At 38.1% G+C, this 26,597-nt stretch overlaps 2 protein-coding genes across 3 annotated transcripts in view; both read left to right on the top strand.

The window, feature by feature from the left end:
- Nucleotides 1–23,735, top strand: part of LOC113037030 (SR-related and CTD-associated factor 4-like) — a 29,222-nt gene extending 5,487 nt beyond the window's left edge. The window contains exons 9-18 of the mRNA XM_026193738.2: nt 691–778; nt 978–1,061; nt 1,202–1,281; nt 3,795–3,964; nt 4,525–4,625; nt 4,720–4,833; nt 4,948–5,104; nt 5,192–5,283; nt 22,310–22,448; nt 22,655–23,735. Coding sequence (XP_026049523.1) covers nt 691–778; nt 978–1,061; nt 1,202–1,281; nt 3,795–3,964; nt 4,525–4,625; nt 4,720–4,833; nt 4,948–5,104; nt 5,192–5,283; nt 22,310–22,448; nt 22,655–23,085 — 1,456 coding nt within the window. The 3' untranslated portion in view covers nt 23,086–23,735. The remainder of the gene's footprint in view (nt 1–690; nt 779–977; nt 1,062–1,201; nt 1,282–3,794; nt 3,965–4,524; nt 4,626–4,719; nt 4,834–4,947; nt 5,105–5,191; nt 5,284–22,309; nt 22,449–22,654) is intronic.
- A 423-nt stretch (nt 23,736–24,158) lies between these two features.
- LOC113037029 (TIAM Rac1 associated GEF 1) overlaps nt 24,159–26,597 on the top strand; it is a 39,795-nt gene continuing 37,356 nt past the window's right edge. For both annotated transcript variants that reach the window (XM_026193733.2, XM_080289244.1), the window contains exon 1: nt 24,159–24,347. The gene's annotated coding sequence lies outside the window, so the exon portion shown is untranslated. The remainder of the gene's footprint in view (nt 24,348–26,597) is intronic.

Genomic DNA, 26,597 nt, shown 5'->3' with positions numbered 1-26,597 from the left:
TGAATGCTCCGTGTTTTGTGTTGAGATATTTGTGCGGAAATGGTTTAAGCATAGTGGGCTATGTTGCTTGTTTTGACTTAAAAGGTTGTGCTTTATTTGCACATTTTATCACTCCCCTCAACATTATCCACACATGCTATATATCTGTGTATGCATGTGTGACTACAGCACACGGTCTGTGGTTGCATCCTACTGAGTAGCAGAGCCTGAGCGCTGAGAGTAATCTTGTGGTTGACCAGTATTAGCCAAATAGGAAGAGACAAAACACAGTGCATTGCAGTGAATATCAGAAATTGAAAATGAAAGCACTTTTACTTTGATACTTGCTCAAGTGAGTGTGTGAATTAATGGTATAGGGAGGAGCACGCTGACCACACTGTTGTTCAACTAGTGTCCACCAAAACTGTCACTCATAATGCTATAGTTTATACAGCTGAAGTTGCCCATTACTCTTGTAAATTAAAATGTACTTGTGCACCACTGAATCAGAGCACACAACACAAAAGTTAAAACTAAAAATCCCATGTTGAATGTAGATGTTTTTGATCATGTTATTGACTGGTTTATGTGTTATGTGTAAGTGTCTGTAGTCAAAAAAGGCCTATGATCATAGTTAGGTTAAGTGTTGTTTTACTTTAGTACATTTACCACATGTGTTTGTAATATGGAGTGTGTATTTTGTCATAACAGACCTGAAAATGTGATGAACCAGTTTCTTGGTCTGGGGCCCAACACAGATATTAATCAGCGTATGATGAGTCAGACTGAGGATATAAAGGTACCCGTCTATAACAGTTTTATATGATTACTTTTCTGCCTCTCAGACGTTTTCTCTTCATATTCTTGCAAATATATCAAATTGCTTTTTTTTTCCCCCTCTGTCATGCTAAACAAAATTTTTTGTTTGGTGATTTTTATTTTTAAGATTTATTTTTTTTAACACTTCCTTTTCTGGGGCTGTCTCTTTGTCGATCCAGCACAGTGGTGGAATGAGTCAAACTGAGCATCATATGATTCCAGATGGATATCAGTCCACAAATGAGGTTTACTCTCGATCCCAGGTAAGCATTTGTCTTGAACGTAAACTTTTTGTTTCACACGTACTTTGTCATAGTTAGTGGTAGGAACATTTCTATTTTGGCCTATGCTATGAACTGTGGAAAATAAACAAAAAACCTGTCTTGTTGTCATTCTCCTAAAGGGAAGTTCAAGAGAAGATTTATCTATGAGGCGGGAAGGCAGGCACAGAGGCCATGGGAGAAGATCCAGATCTGGTTCCAGGTAGGTTTGGGCGATATGGCCTAAAATCCATATCGCGGTATAATTTGAAGCATGTGCGGTAACAATATATATCTCGATATATTCTTTTCTTCTGTATAACGTATTTTACACGCAGAAATCTGTCAAAAATGTTTTCGTACGACTTTGGTAAGCTACGAAGTCGCACTGCTTGATGGATTGTCGGAGCATTACGGCTGCCATAGTCAGGAGCCTCGCGGAGTAATCTGGGTCCAAAACGCCGTCTGCTTCAGGTCCCAAAGTCAAACGAACACTGCAGCATCACTGAGAGTTAAAAGCTGTCTAAACTCTTCATCTTTAATAAAATGATCAGCGCTGCTGCTTTACCAAGTGTAACAATTAAGTTTAACATCCTGGCATCCATGAAAACAGAATTTATTAAATTCAACAGAGTTAGAAGTTATCAGGAAGTTAGTTTCCACCTAAACATGATATACCATGTTCTGACCGAGAGATTTCTGAAAAAATTCAAACGTACAGCTCTGCTATCACTTCCAACATATATGAAGACAGAAAACTAAACAGCAATGGCTTCTGTAGGGTTACTGAAGTTGGACTAGCTGGTATATACTGATGTCCTACGTGATCGCTAGCAAAACAACTATGTTAGCATGAGCACAGTGAAGCTAACCTTTTTCCACTCGATAAAAGTTAACATGAGGGTTTCTGGTGGCTAAGGACAAATGCAATCACATGGCAGGATGCTATAAATGGACCAAACTTCAGTTAGGAGAACAACTGAGATAATCCATCCACAATACGAGGTTAGTCTCTAATATACTGCAACAACATGGGAATAGAGCAGCTGCAAGAGAATTCAGCATTAAATGGTAAATGGCCTGTATTTGTATAGCGCTTTTTCTAGTCCCTAAGGACTAAGGGTCCTAAGGACCCCAAAGCGCTTTACACAACCTGTCATCCACCCATTCACACACTGGTGATGGCAAGCTACAATGTAGCCACAGCCACCCTGGGGCGCACTGACAGAGGCGAGGCTGCCGGACACTGGCGCCACCGGGCCCTCTGACCACCACCAGTAGGCAACGGGTGAAGTGTCTTGCCCAAGGACACAACGACCGCGACCGGCAACCTTCTGATTACAAGGCGAACTCCCAACTCTTGAGCCACGATCGCCCCGATGGTAAATGGCCTGCATTTGTATAGCGCTTTTCTAGTCCATAGGACCCCAAAGCGCTTTACACTACATTCAGTCATCCACCCATTCACACACACATTCACACACTGGCGATAGCAAGCTACATTGTAGCCACAGCTGCCCTGGGGCACACTGACAGAGGCGAGGCTGCCGGACACAGGCGCCACCGGGCCCTCTGACCACCACCAGTAGGCAAACACGGGGTTAGTATCTTGCCCAAGGATATTTGGCATGCAGCCAGGATGCAGCCTGGGATCGAACCACCGACCTTCTGATTAGTGGCTGACCTGCTCTGCCACCTGAGCTACAGCCACCCATAATGAATCAATGGTATGGAAGTGGAGGTAGCGCAGTTTTTGGCTTTCCCCATATTCCAAAACTGATTCGCCTCTTCACTTTTACTGTCGCCTGGCATAATTTGCAACCGCTGCAATGCTTTCGACCAAAAGAGGCGCAGCTTGATGCCACCATCAACATGCGGTATGGTCAAAATCTCTACCGTTGGCCAAATTTATATCGTTTCTACCATATACCGTTTATACCGCCCACCCCTAGTTCCAGGTAACCACTTTGCTCATCAGTTAAAATTGTGCAAATTGATTTTTGAGAGTTGTGTATTTCAGTGTTCATAGAGTGACACAAGAATAAAGCCCTAAAACTGAAAGGTTGTGTTTTTATGCTGCGGGTGCCCTCATTTCAAAGTCAGTGAATTTATTTGCCTAATTTTTCCGGTCAATGCCAAGGTTTAGACAAAAATATTTGGGGTGAAGTAGAAGAAAGAATTTTCTCTTGGCTACCTCTGAATAGTTTTTCTCATTCCTTGAAAAAAATGCTACATCTTGTGTCAAAATATAATTGTGTTTGGGTCAGAGTCCATAGAATACTCCAAATCTGTCTTGTTTTACATGTATACGAGTCATGATTCATGAGACAGTGGTTTATATAGCCTAACATCAGTATTTTACATCCAAAGCCATAGACTGTTATTTTTGGAGATGGTGAGAAAGCCTATGGAAAAGTCTTTTTGTGTAGGAAACAAGGTCAATACTAACTTTAGGCTATCCCTGCCAAAATCAGAAAGCCATTGCTGTATTACTCCTTTAAACATGTGTTACAGTTACCAAAATTCTAAATAAATGTAAATATTTTTCATATTATAGTGGACCAGGAAAGTATTTAATAACCTCAATGCATTATTGAGCACAAATTACAAGCAGTGAAGTCCCAAAACACTCTGGTCATCTTGTCATTTCTTTCCATCTGAAAAGAGTTGTTTTCGCCTGGGGAATTGGATTATTTTTGAAACAGTGTTCACTGGTTTTATTCTTTTGTATTTCAGATCTCCAAGGAGAAGAAGATCAAGATCTTCATCTCGCTCAAGAAGGTCAAGGCGTTCCCTCTCCCGAGAACAGCGCTGGAGATCTCATTCTCAGGATAGGAGTGAAAGAGAGAAGGACAGAGAGCGCAGACAAAAAGGTCTTTCCAGCATAAAGAGTCAGACGCTCAGTGGTATGTACTCAAACCAATAAACACGACTAAATGTCACAGATGATGGCGTGCATAAAGCTCCAGGAATCACTACTCAGTTTCACTTGCAGCTACTGTATCAACTTGTCTAAACCAGAAGAGAGAAGCCGATTTAATTTAAGAGATTCAAATGTGCAGTATCTTTAAACTCCATAAAGCTTTATATTCACTGCAGACAAAGTGAAAGTTTAAGGTGACATTTTGATTATTTTATGTGAGCTCAGTGGGATATTTTTTTTACTTATTCATTTATTTTGGTGAAGTGTATTTTGTAATGGGGATTATTTTCTTGTACATCAGAACACCTAATGAACTTCTTTATATAGTAGTAGTCTATAGTAGTGGTTTACTAGGGTATGTATTGTAATTTTCTTAGAATAATTTCTTTTGTATAAATTCATCTTTACAAAATCTGTGGCTTCAGGAGTCATGAGTTATATAAGTCAATACATTTTAGAGCTAAGTGTGAACTCTTGCTTAAAAAAAAAATCTAAAAGCCTGGATCTTTAATGTAATTAGTTATTCTGTCTTTTTGCTTATAGTTTGCAGTACTACACTTTGGGTTGGACAGTTAGACAAGAAAACCCAGCAGTCTGATGTAATGTCTCTTTTGGAAGAGTTTGGGCAGATTGAGTCCATCAATGTAAGTTTGGACAATTCATGTCAGAGATGCTTATAAACATTATTGATTTACTCAAGCTTCAATGATCTTAATGCATTTCACCTTTTGTGTCCAGATGATTCCTCCAAGGGGTTGTGCCTATATTGTTATGGTTCACAGGCAAGATGCCTACACAGCCTTGAACAAACTCAGTAGGGGGTCATACAAAGTCAATCAGAAACCAGTTAAGGTATGCAATGTTTTTAATTTCCATTTGTGTATTAGTTTTGTAGTAGGTTTTTTTTTTTTTTTGTTGTTAGTGTTATTTGATAACTTTATTATACCAAACATCATTCTTCCCTAGATTGCTTGGGCCTTGAATAAAGGTATAAAACCTGCTCACAAAAAGTTCTGGGATGTGGAGCGAGGAGTTACCTACATCCCCTGGAATAAAGTCAAAGTTGAGGAGTTGCAGAGCTATTGCGAAGGTGGTATGCTGGATGTAGAAACACTAAATCCAGGTAAACAATTAGCCATTATTTGAGTTTCAGCAAAATTCACCTGCTGCAAGAATATACAAACTTTGTACTTTTTTTGTTTGTTTGCAGAGTGGAATATTACCAAAGACATCAACAATCAGGCAGCTGTTAATGGAGTGTTGGAAAGTGTACCAGATGGAATCGTCTCTGCTCATGTTCAGGTAATGCTAATTGCAGTCCTTAAACACCTTTTAATACTACAAGTGTTCTTTTTATGGGTTTAATGGTCTTAAAGAAAGACTTAACAATCTTTCTTGTGAAAGCTGTAAAGCTAATAAATTTTTGTTGAACAATGAGTAGTGGAGCCTATCTGAATCATCCTCTTTGTCGTCTTTTAAAAAGTCACATCACTGCGTTGAAGATTTAATAAATTATTTAAGAGAAGGCAGAATATTAAAGAAACATGTTTCACATTTCTTTCATTTCTAAGTTCTGCTCAGTGTGTTAAAGCATTTATAATGACTTTCACCATGAGAATGGGATACAGCTGGCTGGGTGGAGTTGTGTAATGCAACCAGCTGATGTTGGGAGAATGCAGACATCATCGCTGCCCCTGCTACTGCACACAGGTGTAAGAGGAAGGAGGAAAGGAAATGGAAAAAATATGAAATGAAAACATTTGTTAAAATATCAAAAAGATGAGAGAAAAAACTAAGAATTAGTATGTTGCTGTGCATTGCTACATTGTGTGTAGGTCAAAACATACTTTTTTAAGGAGCACTTAAAGATCTTTAGGGGTGTGATTAAAAATGTATGAGATGTTTTTCTTAAATGACCAGATTGAGGACAATTTCGGTTGTTTGATCGTTTGGCAGCACAAGGGAGACCAAGAACCAGCTGGCATTGAAAACTGGTTTAGAAAACACTGGCTGTGTCCTTCAGGTTTACTGTAGTGTTGTGGTGTAGCAAATATACAATAACAATACACAACACAAGATAATTACCTTCCAGTGGTGATTGTGTCTATGTGCAGAATGTAAAGTGCAGTTTTTGAGCACTTCAGGAATGTAAATGGTGAGGAAATAGACAGTGAAAGCAAAATATGTACAACATAAACATGCTGGAGTACATCACAGACTTGTGCTTATTTCTGGTAAAATCACAACTGGTGGGCTGAAGGTCAGATGGTACCATGCACAAATACCAGGGAAAAAGTGCTTATCAGCTTTGTTCTCAGTGGTGAGACTGCTACTCTGGCATACATTTTGCCAATAACCTGTAAAGGAAATAAATGTAAATGCAACTTGTTAGTTGTGTTTAAAAGAAATTTGTAGTAAGCTTACACTTTAGCCCTTGTTTTAAATCTGCATGCACAAAGTTGAGCTTCGAGAAGGGAATAAACATTATCATGTGTTTATGCTTCAGGCATCTGCATCCTACAGTTACCATGGTTTTTACTCTTTTTTTTATATGCACAGTTTTGTTTCATGAAGGTGAAAAAGCAGTGTAATGTGTTTATGCTTGAGTTATGCTTCAGGCCTCTGTAAGCTTTAGTTACCATTTTGATTCTTATGCAAAACGTTTTTTGTCAAGTTATCCATAGATACTTTAGAACAGCGGTCCCCAACCCCCGGGCCATGAACTGGTACCGGTCCGTGAGTCGTTAGGTACTGGGCCGTTGAGGCGCGGGTGTGAAATTTATGGTTTTTATCGGTTTTTATCATTTTTTTTATCGTTAACTCGGTTTCCCTGGGTCTTTTCACGTGTGTTATGAATAAATCCTGTTTTGTATTGTTTTTTTATACTGGTACTGGTTTTATTTTGTTGTCTTTATCCCCGACACCTTATGTGAAAATATTGTCGGACATAAACAGGTCCATGGCACAAAAAAGGTTGGGGACCGCTGCTTTAGTCTCCAAACTGGCCTTTTTTTGGGAACGTCAAAGCCATACCCATAAAAATACAATTTGATAATTCTACAAAATAAGTTACAACTGGCACACATAACAGATCTATTCATTTGGTGGCATATAATTTAAAAACATAAATGCAGGGAGAAAACTGTTATAATAGCATTTTTAGTGATTATTACCTTTACCATATTATTACCTTTGCCAAAATCATTTCACTGGGAACCACTTGGTTTCTCTGCTGAGAGAGAGCAGGGCCAGCTACCTTCAGCCCACAGTAAAGTTTACAAGAATGCAGCGGTTTTTCTGCATAGGGACTTTATTTTAGCTTGCACTAGTGATATTAGTTTAACATGTGCGCTGTGGCTGTATAAAACATACCAGTATGGAAGGGAGGAGTCAAAAAGATCACTTATGTATATGTTCATTATTGTTGAGCAGGTTTTCTGATAAGTAATATAAGTTTGTTTTTGGCTCTAGAAAAACTTTAAAATAACATTTGTTCTCTGCAGTCTGTGGGTGAGACAGAAGTTATATCTTTGATAACTGCGTCATTGTCACTGTGGTTGTGTTACACATGTGTTGATCAGACAGAATTAAGCTTCTTAGGTTAAATTTGTAAATACAAACCACTTAAATACAAACTACTCACCTTCATGCTTCTGAATGCATTTTATCATTTATACACATCTATCCTTTGTTTAATTGTAGGCTTTTGCAAAACATGGTGGTCTCAATAAAGGATCTCTTTCCTGTCTAAATAGGACAGGACAAAAACACAGTTATTGCAGGTTAACATGCACTCATGAAAACTAATTATACATATTGTCAAAGGACTACAATGTTCAGGATGACTGAGAACCTTCGCAGACATAATTATACATATTAGTTTTCCATGTTTGTGAATAATTCCCCTGAAAGCCAACACATTGATCCATATTGCAGTTAAAAGGGGAGCTGTTCTGTTTGTTTACCCCTGCAACTGTAAGTGTTTGTTAAAATGGACTAATCTAAAGCCATTGTCGCACACAGAGGATGTATTTGAGCTTTTATAGGCATTACTTCCTGTAGCTGTGTGAGAATGAACAGATCCAACGTGGTCAAATCAGACCAAACGCTCTTTTATGTGTTACGTTCTTAATATAAGACCCTATTGTGACCATGTGAGAATATAGCAAGGTCTATTCTATATAGTTTAAATTCATAAGTAACCTGTGGATGACCCACCTCCTGCATGTTCTGCTCAGGTAGTCTTTGCCTAAACCAGACTGAGCACTACAGTTAGTGAGAATGCTTTTACCATTTTTCACTAGGTATCCTACACATAGGGAAAGGGCAGCTGTAGGTACCAGCATGTTGTCAGGGTAGGAATATATTATAATCTTGTATAGTCAAAGAATACATGTTAAACTTTCATGGGAAGGGGAATAGTTTGAGGCATAATCAGTAGAGATCATATACTGACCTTTGGCAGTCTTACTAAAGAAATTCTCGTATTTCTGTTTTAAATGAATTTCAGACTATTTACTCTCTGCATCCAAAAAATCTGCATGTCCACAATTCAGATAGGCTCCTCTACTGGTAGGCCTTACATTCAGCAGTGCTTATCTTAAATTCTTCTTTCTGTCTTGAAATATGCTTGCACCTTAACTCAATAATCTTGTACTGTATCATATAACTTATTCCAATAAAATGGGAATCATACAATCTTTTAATTATTGTGGTGTGTGTAGAGGGAAATATTCCTGTTATCCTTTCTCTGTTTCAGTATTCAAGCTGTGCTTTTCAGAATGTGTGCTGGGCAAATTTATTAGTAATTGTGTAACTTTTACTTATTACAAAAATCACGAGTTAATCATTGATCAGTGCTTGAATTACAAAAATATATGAAAAATATGGGTTGGAGTGGGTGTGAATTTTAACATATAACCAAGTAAAAAAAAAAGTAAATAGTTTTCATGAAAGTATAGACAATAATATAAAAGAGTGAGTCTCACGTTTAATCACGATTTTTATTATTTTTTTTTTAATAAACCTAAAAGTAACATTTAAGTCCTCCTGACTCTAAGAACCTAAAGCTACAAGCTAAAATAGGCTTTCTAGCACCTCACTTGGAAGAAAAGTTCGAATTGACTATGCGTGACTGTTGGCTGCTGGTGGGACTTAAAGTCCAAGTGGGAAGAGGAATATCAAAGTGGGAGACAAGGTAAGCCGACAGCAACTGTAGCAAACTGGCCAATTTTTGAGTATTGGAAACATGATTTTGTTTGTTTGTTCATTTCTTTGTTTTTACGCTATTACCCAATTCTTCAAGATCTTGATCTTAACGGAGTTAGTCTCACCCCACATACAGTCAAATAACATTAACCTCTAAGAATTTATCTTTGAGGAGCAGCTGAACTTATTTTAATAATACAGCAGGTTTGAGGGTCACATATAACTCCAACTAAATCTCTGCTGGACTTGGAACATGGATCAATTATGAAAGGGAAAAACTCCTTAATGCCTACCAACAATAAAACCATTTCTCTTAGTCTGGTTAGGTGGGTAGGTATGAATTAATCACAGGTTTCTTGTATGAAACTATCTGTTTTGATAGTGTTGTCTTTGCCCATTTCCTACTGAAACAACTGTTTTTATGCCATCCTCTGACTGATGCTGAATGATGACTGACTGTCCTCACCACCAGATTATATTAATAAAGGCTATTTGCTTGATGGCCAGATGTCAAGCTGTCTTGCAAGTAGTCATTGCAGTAGTTTGCACGCTGAACCACATTATGCCAAAGGATATAAAATGGATGCAGAGAAAAATTTCAGTCAGTGAAGGAACTTGACAGACCATGTTGGTCGTTTTGACAGACCGTGATACCTACAGGTATCACCATTTAATCCTTCTCAAGGCGATAATAAAAAATAATCCAAACATGCCTTAAAGTCACTTAAATGCTTTACAACTATACCTTTGTTACATTCAATGTATGCAAATTTGTGACTATACAAATTTGACCCTGCTTTTCCCTCATCCATTTGCATGTAGCCTCTCACTTTCTTGCTGCATCTCCAATAGAAAACGCCGGCCCACACTCTGGTCCGTACTTTGTTTTTGTTCAATTAGAGAGAGCGGTCTCGAAAACTGACCAGTCAGGTCTTTTAACCAGTTTTTCTTCACCTCCACTTGATGCGTTTCTGATGTGAACAGGCACATGAGATGAGCACAGTAAACACATAAATGTTGAAACAGAAAAGAACAAAATTTCACACTGAGATGAAGTGAATGCTTATAAACCACATGAGTCTTTTTCTGGACTTCTTCATTAAACAAATGATTTGCTGCTAGTGTTGTTTAAAATAGTTGTGGTCACTAGCCTTGAGAAGTTATACCCACCGCACTAGTTGGGGGATTGTGATCTTTAAATGCTGTCATTACTAATCCTGCAGCATCTGCAGAATACTGCAGCAAAAATACTCATGTTGTTGACTACTTGTTTCGCTAATGACATCTTCCCTCTGCCTGAACTGTAAGATCATACAAAAATATTTTACCAACTTATTATTTCTTTGAAGTTCTGTGGCAATAATCCTGCACGTCGAAATAATGTCCATCCAAAGTCTGTTTGAATGGCTTTTGGGAAAGTTTCACTTTGGATGATATACATGGCAACCATGTGAGTCATGTAGACCTGAAGTGATTTTGTCTTTTGGAGTTAACCTCTTTATATAAATGTTTGGTCTTCCTCTGTGCTCTGCTTGGGAAAGTCAGAAGTTGTGATTATTGCAGGAGTATACAAACCACATGTTTTGAATACTGAGTACAAACTGAAGAAACCTTTTCAGAAAAAAACTTCTGTTAAAAAAGAAACTGCATTCCGTAACATCATCCGACTAAAATAACTGAGTATCTGAGAAAAAATACTGACAAAATACTAGAAACTTATACAAAATACCGATTGTTTCCTATGTATGTAATACCTCTCAGCATTGATGTCTTGACATTGTCTTGACATGAGTACATCACAGGATGCACCGGCAATCTTTTTTTTCATACACTGATAGACTTCAGCTGTCCAGAGAAGCTGCAGTTTTACAGTTTTCTCCTTGGATCGGCACATCCCAGCTACGTTTACTGGCTCTTCCGTCTGTACATCATGTCACCTGGGAGGTATGAGCGTCAAATGATGTCAAATAACATGAAGCAGTAAGTGTTGACTGACTCTGTGGAGTTTTGATGTCAGCCAACATCAAGAGCAGCAGCAGCAGGAGAGAAGTGGTCGAGGAAGAGACATTGGAAAGGAGGACACAGAGCTAAACAGTGCCAGGTAGAAAATGTATGCACCAAACATGCAATTGAATCAAAGATTGACATGCTCAACACAGTGTGGTTGGCTTGTCAGCAAATCATTCCAGCTTCTGCATCTTATTAATGAGGAAACAAGCCTTGGAGCTCGTGGCTTGTGTCATTTTCAGCCTTTACACTTTTGTCACTTCACAGAAGTTTGATGGACCGAGCTTTGTTGGGGAAAAAAATCTGTAGAAGTAGAAGAAATATTTTGCATCATAACACCCTGTGAATGTTCTGTTTTTTTCTTTTAAAGGTTAAAGTCCTCTGCTCTGCTTAATGGCAAATATTACTATTGTTTTAAGCAGAGTGTCTCAATAGAAGCCCAAAAAATTCAAACCAACTCACATAAACATGTTGATTAATTACTACTTATTTTTAATCATCAGTTATAGCTCTCATAATGCATTATTCACTATTGACAAATAACCATAGAATATTTAAAAAACAGACATTCTTACGCAATGTTTCACAGACATTATAAAAGATGTTTCTTTTATTACATTTGGAAAAGGCAAAAACTATAAAGACCAAAACTGTTCTTACTCTGGTAAAGACGCATCAAAATGATGAAAATACCTAAAGTAACAAGAAACAATCAGTTAACTCATAGGTCATCCAGACTGTTGACACAGTTTAACTTCTGTTATAGTGTGGCAATCCACGGGCAACAAAAACATTTTAACAGCATTTTTATGTAAATTACCTTAAACTTCTATATGGTATTGTTTTCATTTTTCTGAGTAACCTTTTTCTACAACTTGCCATGACCATTAAGGATATGTTATCTGGGGTGGGGGGTGTTTTGTGTAGTAGTTAACACATTAACCTTACACGTGAAGGGAGGAGACCAAAACCTACCCTCAGGGGATAACAAGCTAGTGTACTTCTTGGGTTGGGCCCAAGCTCCAAAAAATAGAGTAATAGGGTTGTGTCAGGAAGGGCAACCTGCGTGAAATGTGTCCCACATTAAACTTGGGGTTTCATCTGATTTCACAAATTCTTGAGGAAAAAAGAAAGTAGCTGAATGTACATGTATTTATTTAATTTTATTTATTTAGTATTAAACATGTTTTTTGTTTGTTAAAAAAACAGGTCTTTTAAAATTTCATATATCTCTTTTTAGGGATCCAACTATGTGTGTTCAAAGTTCATTTCCATTCTAAAATATTAAACTGATTAAAATGCACAGTATTTAGAGGCATGCATTTCAGGTTCTGCTAGTTCAGCATTCATTAACTTGTGTTATGAAAAATATATGCAGTGTTGTTTCAGTCATATTGAAATGAGGTGAAATTTCAAGAAAGGAGGGGATTCTTCGGTTACATCGAGTAATACAAGAATGATCTAGATCCATGTTTGAAGAACATCAGGCTCACATGAGTCTCCACAAAGGTAAGGGTCATAACAATTAATTTTGGATGTGCTTCGCACCCTGATGATGCCATGGGATTGTTGGAAGATGATGGAAATTTTCATCATAATAAAATGGCTCTTTGAATATTTGTCCTTAAAAAAGAGAAGAATCCTAAATTGTCGGTTCTTAAGTTCCGTTTATTGTAGGTTATCTCGCTACTGTCTTTTCACAAGTCTTCTAAGTAGCACAATAGGCAAAGACCAAATGAATTATTTTGATTGAAAGCATTGAGTTGACACTCATCAAGGATCAGAGCTTGATCAAACAGCTTATGCCTGGCTCCGTGCCTCATGGGGCTTCCTCTGTGGGAATAGCCTGCAGGAAACATGAAGCAGTTGTTATACTCTGCTGATGGAGTGAAACACCAGGGTAAGAGCAGACCATTATGTTGCTACCCAGTTATAACTTATCAAGTCTGTTTTTTCCATGCCAATAGCCATATGTTTTGTTTTGTTTTTGGGGGGGGGGTCTTTTCAACAATACACTTTTTTTCTTTGTATATATTGTACTGAAATGAAAGAAATCTTGAGGGGGAAATGAAACTAGACATTTTAAAAAAGTTTTTTTACGTTTGGCTAGTGCAGAATTCACATGACTTAATAGATTAATTTGATCAGCTCTTATCAGTAAATTTCATCATCTGCCAAAGGCTGATAGCTGTGTCCGGAAGGCTAACACATACTTTCTAGACAAACGTGCTGGGCCACCTGAATATTACAACTATTGGAGCTGGAACACCATAACTCGAAACTCCCAGCACACAGTGTTAGTACTGATATTCATGCCACGTGAGGTTTAAAATTGGAGTCATTGAGTCAGCAACAAGTCAACTGTTGGTGATTTTTACACACTATGCGGCTCAAACCCATGGTAACCCCATCTGAATTTTGTGGCTTAATTGCTGTGGTTCATAAATGTTTCCATTTTACAGTGAAACCACTTACAGTTGATGGTGAAATATCTGGGAAGGGCCCCTATGACAGTACCATGCTTGAGTTCCACAAACTCTTTTAAACGGCCCATTCTTTCACAAATGTTTGTAAAGGCAAACTGCATGGCTGCATGCTTGATTTTATACTATGGCAATTGGACTAATTTCAAAGATTTAAGAGACGTGACAGAAAATTTTGAACATATAGTGTATTGGTCACAGCAGCAGGGAGTTAAATTATACATTCCTGCCCCAGGTAGTTATTTGTAAAAATTTAAGAAAAGGTAGATGTGGCAATGTTGGAAAAACTTACTATACTCTTGCCCCCTTCAGTGCCTTGACCATTTAAACTTCAGACTTCAGTGTGGAAAAATCCTCCCTTTGGTTCCCTCCAATGGCAGTATCAAACTATGCAGTATTGCAGACAGAAATGTACACCACTGTGGAGTCTCAATTTGGCTTTTCAGTAAAATTATAAGTATTAAACCCTGGTGACTGCTGTCCAGATTAAATGTAGCTTTTTTTCAGCATTTCTTTGTCTTGCCTGAAGAAACAAATCAGCTTTTTACTTAAGATTAAAACTGCTAATCTTAAATCAAGTGATGGTAGTTTAGGCTGAATGTAGAATGGGTATGTCCTTCATCGGAGGGCCACAAGGTGTATGCGAACAATGTTACATTTCCTACACGCTGTGACTTCAGATAAATGCTTACATTGTTAAAAAGTTGTGAATGATTTGGAATTACTGGGATATAAACTCAATTATTTATTAAATTATTTATAAAATGTGATCTGACATCCAAACTCTCAACACAGAAGCTCTTTTTTTAAAGTTATTTTTTTCCTAAACACTCTTAGTCCAGATTTGGAAAACGTAAGTGAACTCTTCACTTAGTCAGAATTATTTTGGCTCACAGCCTCCATCAGACACAGTGTGTACATTGGTAAGAAGAATTTTTGTTTCCTTACAATCTACAAAACTTAGTGTTCATCAGTATTTCTGTGTGTTTCAGTGGCTCCCACTGCATCCATGCCCTGTAGCACAGCAGCCCCATGCCATTCATCATGTTTCGCAGTTGGAATGAGGCTATGAAGTTGATGTGTGGGCTCCCCCCCCCCCCCCCCCCCCCCCCTAAACCTGTATCCAGAAAGCTGGAAATTCTTCTCAGCTACCTACAGAAAAATATTATTAATACCTACCGTCATCTGTTATATATCATTATCTGGAAAGTGTGAATGCTGCTCTTGGTGAGATTTTTGCAGGCCACCCACTGTGCCTTTATTTATAGGGAGGGACTACAACCTACACTTCTCCCATTTTAAGTGTCTTTTGGAGAAGTTGGCAGCACAGGTATTGAAATAATTTTTTTCAGCCTGCAATTTGAATTATTATTTAGTATGCTCAGTAAAGATATGAGAAGTACAACTGTGGTTACTAATTTACTGTTACTTTTAGTTATTAGTTTAGTCAGATTCTTTTTCAATAATTGTGATTAGGCTCAAGATCAGATCACATTTCATGAGTAATCAATGGAGATATTACAATATTCCAAATGCTTTGCATGCTTTTTGTTGTCAATGTACATCATACAACCGACATGTGGAAACTGTGGGTGCTGCAACGTGCAGTTAATATGAAAGTGGTTAGAACTGCATTTCCTCCAGTGGCCACTTGAGGTTGGTTCAAGCAGTGAGTCAGTCCCCATAGACTTTCATGTTTAAATGGCCAACTTTAAAAATAAGTTTACAGTAAGGTACTGGTCCGTCCTGGTAGCTAAACTACACCTACATAAAACTGTACAGATGGCATTATTTTTATTAGTTATCTGTTTATACTTGTGTAGCTGTGGCTAGCAGCTATCTGCCAAGCTTAATCTCTTCTCAATTGAATCACAGAGTTCTCAACCATGTATGCTATCTGACAAATATTACTGCTGGCTGTTTAGCCAGATGGACAGCAACCTGTTTGTGCTTCAGTCTTTGTTATTGAAATTGTAGTATTTTCTGTTTGGTACTAATCAGAGTGTGTGCACGATACATGGATCCACCTTGCTAACCTCTTCTGTGACTTCTGGCTACAGATACCCTCATGAATTTATGAACATTAAGACTTTAAAACAGGGATACGGTGATATGGTGGCCACATATCTTTTAATAATATATCTAAATTTAAAAAAAGACACGTGCATGTGTAGTTGTCTCCAAATGTAATTCATAGTGGTGGCATTATGAAAATCATTAAATATGTGACGAATGATTAATTGGCAACTCCTGTGAGTTACTGACGACATTCATGACATATTTAAGATTTACATCTAAAGAAGATTGTTTTAACGAGTGCACATCAGAGGTTACAACTTAACTTTTAACACATGAATCCAAATATTTCTGGTTTGTGTGTATTAGTTGTCCTGATATTAGGAAGTCGCAAAGAAGGGTGAGCAGCATATTGTATTCTATACAAGCACCAAGATTTGTTCTCCAGTTTCCGTGGCACCAAGGAGAGAATGTCTGGGCAGAAACAAATAGTGATCAATCTGCAGCATTTGCTAGCCTTTTAACCTCATGTGTTCACTGATTTACTGATCAGTGATTATCGTGCATTCAAGGGGTCACAAGCATAACTTGCATGAATTTAGGTTTGCAGATGGAATTATTGAGAATTATTGAAATTCTTTCCTGTAGTTGAAAACTAAAAAAAATAGGATGTCTATTGATTTTTATCTTATTCTTAAGATATATATATATATAGTACTGTGCAAAAGTCCAGGTCTAGTTCTCCAGGCTTGAGGTCTTTCAAAGTTTTGCTTTTGACAACCTTCTGCTTTTTTGCTCATTTTCAGTCCAGTCCTTGTACCTGACCATTTTCACAGGACTTTCTTTTTTTAAATCTGTCACCTAACACTGATTCAAGAATCATTAAAGCATAAAAAAGACACGGAACTCAGTGAACGATCCAGTGTTGTGTACATATAACAGAACCAACTTGAAATTGTATATTTAGAGACTGTGTTACTTGCATCTTGTCATATTCAATGAAAATTATTCCCATTTCTGTAATTGAATCAATGGAAAATGCCAATGGTGACGCAGTCTGACAGGCATGAAATTGTATTTTTCGCCACCAACCTCAATTCCAAAGAGCCTGTAGCCAGAAATTTGGCATGTATTGATATAATGCAATATGCTCTTAAATATTTTGAGGAAACTGGACAAGAAGAGGTAAGAAGAAGAGGCAGGCTTTAAAATCTGCAGCAGATGAACAGTGTCAGAAAGTCATGTCCTTAAGAAACAGGAAAACAATCCAGGAAAGACCTGACAAAAGACCTAAGAGATGCATCTGGGCCTTCAACTCATTCATCTGCTTACCAAAGACTCCTATGTGGTCTTAGTCGAAGGATGGCTGTCAAGAAGCCATTTTTAAGGACGGGAAATGGGCAGAAAGGGGTGAGCTATGCCAAATTAAACAAGAACTGAACTGAAACTCAGTTTTATGAATGAATCCAAATGTAAAATCTTTAGTTTATATTATATTGGGAGATGGGTGCAACAGTGAATGCCTACAGCAACCTCTAACATACTGTGGAGGCTCTGTCATGGTTTGGCATTTAATTTCAGCCAGTGATCTTGTCAGATTTAATAAAATTATGAAGGCAGAAAAATAGCATCAGATTCTGACCCACCATGCAATATCATCTTAAAAACATCTGATTGGCAAGAGCTTCACTTTCAGCATGTCTGTTATCCCAAACACCCTGAATTCAGTGAAAACAACAAAATGTAAAGTGTGAAACAAATAGTAAACAGATAAGGGCTGCCTTAATACTCGGTACAATACTGTATCTAAACTAAATTACCTGAGGATGCATTCATACAGCAAGCGTAGCATCATGAAAATGTTCCTTATTATTATGTATTGTTATACTTTAAATAATGTAGTCAGACCTAAAATAATAAATGGTAATTTAGTTAATTTTTTTTAAATTTTTGTTATTAAATAAATAATTCTCATGAATTATATAGATAAACATTGTAATATAACTTTTTTCTATAGTATTTTTATTTTAGAAAGATTAATTTTGTTGCTAGTAGCAATGTATACTTCTGATATTGCATATGAACTTAAATTTCATAAAACTTGTATTCTTTTATTTTAAAATGAAAGGGGAAGATGAAACTTTGGGGATTCATCCATTTTCTTCTGCTTATCCGATTTGGGGTTGTGGGAACCTGGAGTGTATCCCAGCTATCATAGAGTGAAAGGCAGCCCTATATTACTATGCAGAGATGATGGAAAATGTAAACCATAGCTCACACATAACATTCACAGGACTTTAGAGGAAGCATAATAGAAATGCACAAAACTGGAAGTTTACAAAAGTGTATTTTAACTTCTAGTTGTTCATCCATTAAGAAGAACATCAGACCTTTTCATGTGTAATCAATACAGAAATCATGTTAATACCAAAGGCTTCACAAATATTTTCCTGCGACTGAATACAATTAAAAGTTCTATGATTAGAAAGGCAGTTCAGTGATATCCATGATACTACAGTAAGCTCTCGGTCTGTGTCATAGAGGTACAGTGTTTGTCTGTTTGGGTTGCTCTATGTTACTTATTTGACCCTATTTTGTGATTTGTTTTTTCCTATTTGTGATGAACACTATTTACAATGCTTCACTAAGTAGACAAGTGCTGGGGTAAAAAAAACCTTTCTCAGGTCAAACACCTGGACATATTTAATGTTTAATCTTTTCCCTAACTATTTGAGCTATTGTTGTGCGGCTTTTATTCAAACTGGACTTTGTTACTTTAATTTTTAAAAAGAGAAATAAAGTCATTCATTGAATAAAGCCTTATAACCTGACAAGCTAGAAACTATGATTCTTACAAGTGTGCTGTACATTATCAAAATACAGAAAGTACCTTATACAGATTTAAAATGTCATGTTACATTGACCTTTGACCTCTCTTTCAAGTTCAATAAAGTGATCCAAAGTGATAATAGTGCTATATAGAGCTATATAAAACTTTGTTTCTAACTGCCATTGTTTACGTTGTGAACATATAAATATAAAGGAAAATATATTTGGGATTTTTAAATATCGTGTTACTCTGACCTCTGACCTCTCTTCAAGGTCAAATAAGGTCAAGCTTTTATTAGGTCAGCTTTCATAAAATGGTTTTTATCTTTAGATCTGTGTTTACAGTTCTGCTGCCTTTGTTTGCACTGACAACATTTTGGGATTCTAAATCTCCCATTATAGTTTGCATCCAAATATCATGTTACATTTGACCTCTGATCTAATTTTTATATTCAACATCTGCTTTTTTTTTCAAGTTAAAATATATCACAAAATTTGGGTTAAGAAAATATTGTCTAGAGAAAAAGAATGAGCTGACGATTTAGTTAGAAATATACTGTAGTATAAAACTGTAATATAAGCTCAAGTTATTCATTTGCAATTATTCACAAATCAGTAACTATTATCCATTACTCCTACATAATAATTGTGTTGTCAAAGAAGACATCCTCCATGCAACCTTTATTTGATTTTTATTTACTGCACTATAAACTTCTTAAAGTATGTTTAAAGTAAAATGTAATACAATTCTCTTAAAAGTAAGTGAAATGATTAAACTGTTCAGTCTGGCAAAAGTGTCATATCTGACGTTTTTGTTTATGCCGGTTCAGAGGTGTGTGTTTTACTGTTCGCTGGGTATGTAGAGACAAATGCAACTTCAAACCTCGGATACTGAAAGTGAATGGAAAAACTTTATAAAAATACAGGGAGTGCAGAATTATTAGGCAAATGGGTATTTTGTCCACATCATCCTCTTCATGCATGTTGTCTTACTCCAAGCTGTATAGGCTCGAAAGCCTACTACCAATTAAGCATATTAGGTGATGTGCGTCTCTGTAATGAGAAGGGGTGTGGTCTAATGACATCAACATCCTATATCAGGTGTGCATAATTATTAGGCAACGTCCTTTCCTTTGGCAAAATGGGTCAAAAGAAGGACTTGACAGGCTCAGAAAAGTCAAAAATAGTGAGATATCTTGCAGAGGGATGCAGCAGTCTCAAAATTGCAAAGCTTCTGAAGCGTGATCATCGAACAATCAAGCGTTTCATTCAAAATAGTCAACAGGGTCGCAAGAAGCGTGCGGAAAAACCAAGGCGCAAAATAACTGCCCATGAACTGAGAAAAGTCAAGCGTGCAGCTGCCAAGATGCCACTTGCCACCAGTTTGGCCATATTTCAGAGCTGCAACATCACTGGAGTGCCCAAAAGCACAAGGTGTGCAATACTCAGAGACATGGCCAAGGTAAGAAAGGCTGAAAGACGACCACCACTGAACAAGACACACAAGCTGAAACGTCAAGACTGGGCCAAGAAATATCTCAAGGTTCTAAGGTTTTATGGACTGATGAAATGAGAGTGAGTCTTGATGGGCCAGATGGATGGGCCCGTGGCTGGATTGGTAAAGGGCAGAGAGCTCCAGTCCGACTCAGACGCCAGCAAGGTGGAGGTGGAGTACTGGTTTGGGCTGCTATCATCAAAGATGAGCTTGTGCGGCCTTTTCGGGTTGAGGATGGAGTCAAGCTCAACTCCCAGTCCTACTGCCAGTTTCTGGAAGACACCTTCTTCAAGCAGTGGTACAGGAAGAAGTCTGCATCCTTCAAGAAAAACATGATTTTCATGCAGGACAATGCTCCATCACACGCGTCCAAGTACTCCACAGCGTGGCTGGCAAGAAAGGGTATAAAAGAAGAAAAACTAATGACATGGCCTCCTTGTTCACCTGATCTGAACCCCATTGAGAACCTGTGGTCCATCATCAAATGTGAGAGTTACAAGAAGGGAAAACAGTACACCTCTCTGAACAGTGTCTGGGAGGCTGTGGCTGCTGCTGCACGCAATGTTGATGGTGAACAGATCAAAACACTGACAGAATCCATGGATGGCAGGCTTTTGAGTGTCCTTGCAAAGAAAGGTGGCTATATTGGTCGCTGATTTGTTTTTGTTTTGTTTTTGAATGTCAGAAATGTATATTTGTGAATGTGGAGATGTTATATTGGTGTCACTGGTAAAAATAAATAATTGAAATGGGTATATATTTGTTTTTTGTTAAGTTGCCTAATAATTATGCACAGTAATAGTCACCTGCACACACAGATATCCCCCTAAAATAGCTAAAACTAAAAACAAACTAAAAACTACTTCCAAAAACATTCAGCTTTGATATTAATGAGTTTTTTGGGTTCATTGAGAACATGGTTGTTGTTCAATAATAACATTATTCCTCAAAAATACAACTTGCCTAATAATTCTGCACTCCCTGTATATATAGAGCTGCTGTCATGTATGGAAAAGGTATCCGAGGTCCTAGTGGTTCAGTTCAGTTAAAAATGACCTGAAAGTAAAACATTTGTCTAAAATCTGAACTTCCTAACTAAAACCTTTTTTAAATGCCATGCCCTTTAAAGTTCAGTTCGTTCACATAGAAGTGGTGGTCTTTTTCTTTGTAATCAGTGTCACATAACCAACTTATTCTGTTTCTGGTAAAGTTTTATGAGACGGATTCCTCTTAAAATGATTACTGACTTGTAAATGATTGCCTAAATGTCAACATGGCACACTTTGATGCCTTTCATATCTTTGATCATAAATCAGACTGGGATGAATTTTAGCAGATTTAAAGACATAAAAGTCATATTTTACTGGTACCTGACCAAACATTGGTGCAATTTCAAAAATTGTATTGCAAATAAACAAATACAGTGCTTAAATCTACTGTGCAATCTACTTTCCAATACTCAATACTTGAAATGTGCAATTCACTTGTATTTTTATTTTTTATTCCTATTTATTCTATTTATCCCCTTCGTATAGTTTATTTATATTTGTCTCTGTATTTATATGTGTGTGTGTGTGTGTGTGTGTGTGTGTGTGTGTGTGTGTATATATATATATATATAACAGTTCTGTAACTGTAACTTTGGTCGTTGCTGTGCTTTTTTTGGAAGTCGAATTTCCCAGAGGAACCCACCCGAGGGATTAATAAAGTTCTATCTTATCTTATCTTATCTTATCTTTCCAAGGTGAAGGTGTTAGCCTCTTGTTGATCTGTGGGCATCTGCCACATGCCAACCTTTTAACCTTTTGCAACAGCTTTAATGTTTATTTCAGTTTGATATTGTGTGATTAGCAGCAGAGAACTCAGTTTTCTGTGGATTAATGAAAACTTTGAGGAATGCTGTAAAATAAAATACCAATTAAAAACTTTTTTTTTTCAAGTGACACCAAAAAAATACCAGTGGGTGTTATCAATGAGCAACATTATGCTATGGAATCAGAAGATGCTGAACCAGAATCAGATGTTGCTTCCTGTTAAAGGGAGTGTTTCCTTCACGCTATTACCAAGTGTTTGCTTAAAGGGAATCGTTTGATTGTTGGGTTTTCTCTCTATTATTGTAGAGTCTTTACCATACAACAGCAAGTACCTTGTGGTGACTGTTGTTGTGATTTGGCGCTATATACGTAAAATTGAATTGAATTTAAAAAAAATCTTTAAGGTCACATCAGAAAGATTATCTTTTTCATTTACACTAATTTTAAGGATACCATTATATTTCTTTGTCTTCCAGTTACCACCAGTTCAACAGACAGAACTCATCGGAAGTTCGCCTGTCTTCCCAAGCCCTATTATGCTATCTCCTACATCCATGCCTCCAGCAGGAGTTCCTTTCATCCCCACAGAGTTTGATCCAACAAAGTTGGCAGCCGGTGAGAAATCTTCGCTAAATGCTATGGATTTTAAAATCTGTTATCTAAACCTAAGATTTAGTGGCAGTCAAAGTAGATTGTGTTTAAATTTAGTAAAAATCTATGCTGCATTTCTTTAAATGTTTTCTCTTTTTTTTCCTGCTGCAATTATACTTCATTTCTGTTTGAAAATCAATACAACCTTATCTTAAACTCTTTTGCAACAGGAAGTATAAAATCTCCAGAGATATCCACAGAAGATCCTAAAGGAAAGAAAGGTGCTTCTGTTGATGTCATGACTGCCAACCAGCTGGGGCATCCCACATCACCAGTAATGACCCTGCCGAGCCCTGCTATCATGCAGGGACACAGCCCGGGTATGCCACCTCTGCAACCGCCTCCCGGCATGACAAATCCTCATATGCCTCCTTTCCTCTCACCTCCAAGCATGCCACAAATGCCCCCGCAAATGATTCCAGGAGGACCCATGTTTCCATCAGACAGGTTCAGAATGCCCATGCCGTTCCCTCCTCGCGGTCCCCCCTTCCATCGACATCCTTCCATGGGACCCGAGAGCATAAATGACAGGGAAGGAAGGCAGTTCCGAAATGCGAGGCCTGGATTTGGGTGTCCACCTTTTCACAGAGGGAGGTGGTAAATGCAAGAGGACTAATGAACCTATGGAAAGGAGCGGGGTTTATGTGGAACCACTGTGACAAAGACTGCTGTTATCTGTGAGTGGTGCATCAAAAAAACTGTTTAAAATTGTCACTGCACCAGATCCCTTTCCCAGCGTCCAAAATGAAAAGGAATACACTATTTTGTGATGTGATACCAACTTCTTTAAGTTCATCAACCAAGAGATTTGTTGCTGTAAATAATGTAATTGCTTGTAGCTGTTTGTTATTTTTTTTGTATACCTAAAAGTTGTGGAGTTTATGGTTGAGTCTTTAATTGGTAGGTGCAGGTACAAACAAAGGCAACGTCTGTATTTTTGAGCATATTCCTTTATCAGAGTTTTGTGTATGGAAGAAAATTATATAACATTTTTGGTATTTTGTTTTTAGTAGACTGCCTTTGTACTACGTTGATATTTAAGTCTTCACATGGAAAAAAAAGGTTGTCATGTGAAGAATATTTCATTCCTGCCAGTAGAGGGTAGAGTACACCCTGTTTCCTAAGGTCACACCTTGTAGGATCATGTGGAGTGAATATTGAAGAGTTACTGCCATTTGATCATGTGATGTATTTCTGTTGATCAAAGTTATTTTGTTAATAAATTGTCCTGCATGAGGGGGTTTAACATAACAGAAATTTCAGGAACCTTTGCAAAGGCGCACGCAGATCCTGTGATATTTGTTTTAAAGGAGTTTGTTTCATACCTTGGCGCCTGTCTTATTATAACTGGTCACGAATTTGCAGATTTTAGCTATGAAATCTCGACAGTGATAATGACTGATGGTTGCTTACACTGCTTAAACCGAGTTCAGTCTCCATCACATATCACCTCGCATAGATTTGCTTCCACAGAAAGACCTCCAGGCGCTAGACGCGCAAGCATTCTGCAATAAGGAGAAATGCGCAGAGATCTTTTTTTATGGTCTCCGGTTCTTATTATTTTCTTTTTGTACACCAAAACATTTAGTGGACAAAGTCACTGGACGCCGATTCGAAGCTGCACAGCCGATTGGCTGTGAGAAAACATAAGTGGCATTCTCATGATCCACTTGTACTCCGTCTCCAAGGGCCGTGGGCTCCGCCCCTCTCAGCGGTGTGGAAACAACACGCATGGTCCGTGGACAGGCAGACCTTGGAGAAGCGACTGGATTGTGAGACATGGATGGGCATTACCGGTGTGTGAAACATGGGAATTTCAATGTTAGAGCGCAAGCGGGCAAATCATGACCGAGGCGGAGACAGGTAAGGAGACCCGGCTTACCACGCCGCCCGCATCATTAGAAGGAAAAATCGGCTCGATATCCGATCAAACTCCCGCGTGGTCCTAGCGCCGTCTTCACGCATGATCGCATCACTCAATCATACAAGTTTATCAGTGGTGACAGACGCTGCCGCACTGAAGCTGGCGGTGCGGTCCAGCGGACGAGCCGGGCAAGATGCGGCTTTTTTGTGCGCGGAGTGTTGATGCCCAATAATTCAGTCTCACCTCGGTTGTTTTGGGGGTGCAAACAGTCATGTGCTGTGCCTGAATGATGGGAGACACGCAGCTGGGTTAACATGCATGTCCAGCCGTTCGAGCCCAGTGTATGAATACACCAGCATGAACAAATTATGCAAGACGTGCAGAGCGGGCAAGATGCCCGCCTTGACACCTTGCAGGTTTTTGAGCACCTCCGTGGTCATTTGGACAGTTTCGAAAATGAGAAGCGTGTGATTTGAGTGCGGTACATTGTTGCATGAAGCACAGCACATCACTGATCCAGCGCTGTTTGTTGGTGTAATGAGACTACACCTTAGTAAACAGACCGTATGCAGGTGACTCAACTGAAAAGCGGCAGCTCATTTGTGTACTCCAATGACCTTATGTCACGTTTGTTGCAGCGTCACTGCCATAGACTGCTGCTGAAAGTGTTACTTCCTGTCTTGTCACTGTGTAGGTCTTTAGCCGCATCAGATTTCATATATATGGAGGGAAAATAGATAGATAGTGATTACTATTAATTTACAACTAGCCAACGTGTTTTTGCAGTTCATGCTATCAGGAGAAACATGGGCTCATAAAAAAATATCTCACCCTATTTGGTTGTGGTGCAGCTTCTTAGTCAGCAGCTCCTATGTCTTGCGAGCCAAGACACTGCCTACTGTGCAAGTGATTGAAGCACTTGTAAAGATAATACCAGCAATAACATCTTAACTGTTACAATACACAGCGGAAAATAACTTTTATAAAGACTGAAGTTACAGTAACAGGATGGCTAACAGTCATGTGTTGTTGCATCACTTGAAGTGCAGCTGAACCTTTGAACATCCAGGGTTTGTGAAGTACACTTAAATTCACAATTGCCACGACAGCTTATAAGCACATACATGCTGCAGACCCACATGCAAATGCAGTCAAGTTGTTGCAAGTATTAATGAGGAGGGAAAAAACGGATCAACTAGTTTTTGGGTATCAAAAAATGCTGAATGACATCCAATAAAACAAGCCCAAACCACATCAGGCATACATTTAGAGATGAAAGGTATCAGGAAGGGGAAACTTGATTTAAATACCACAGGGCTAGTTTTCAATGCAAATTATGCGCTTCTTTTTTGCCCTGTTACATGATGATAAACTAACACGATGATAACTGAAAACTAACACTGTTCATATCTGTCTTTGGAATTAAGTCAGTTTCAAAGGTGACAGAAGAAAAAATGTATCTTTAAATGTTCATAGAAGTCATTGTGGATGGATTTAAACACCACAGGTCTGTTCAGCATACCTCCAAAAGGAATAAGGTGGGTGCCCTTTGAGTTTTGTTTCTTCACGCAGTAGTTTTTAGTTAAAATTCCCATTATTTCTTGAGTTATCTCAATATTTAAAAGATCCTGCACATTTTGGGGGGTTGTTTGGTTTGTTATGGTGAGTACCTATTTGTGGATGGCCTAAAAGCTTAAAAAGGAGCAGGTTTCCCTACATGTGTTTGGAAGGTATTCTTCCAGTGTTTACAGAACCTTTCCATAACAATGAAAGTGGAGAACCACGGAAATCAAACGACCATCTTTATGAGCATCCAGCAGCTTGGCCTCAGGGTTTCCTTCGAAGTGGTAACTTGAGTGCAAGCTTGCATGTATGACATGCCTGCACAGAGACCTCACTCTTTCTCTGCCCCCTTATTTTTGTTGTAAAGTTGCACTTAATATTTCTCCCCTCTGGCTTGCGTCAACAGTTGTTAACTTTGCATCTCAAAGATCTCAAATGTTAGACCAGCATGAAGCAGTCCAACAACTCTGCTCATGAAAGAATCCCTGCACAGTTTTATGGTAATTTGTTGGCTTTTGGTACAATCCATGACTTTGTTCTTCATGCGTGTACAGAAATGTACTACCAAGCAAAGTTGATTTCTCGAGATGCGCATAATCTAACCCTCATAAGTGCTCTTTTTGAATTATTCATTTCCATCCCACTTGCACATAACTCTTCATTCATTTGCAAATTGGTGCAAAGTA

This window comes from Astatotilapia calliptera, chromosome 14 (genome assembly GCF_964374335.1).
Source record: "Astatotilapia calliptera chromosome 14, fAstCal68.1, whole genome shotgun sequence".
In the NCBI taxonomy this organism is placed as follows: Eukaryota; Metazoa; Chordata; class Actinopteri; order Cichliformes; family Cichlidae; genus Astatotilapia; species Astatotilapia calliptera.
Note: the sequence above shows the minus strand (reverse complement) of the source record. Positions and strands in the feature narration are given on the sequence as shown.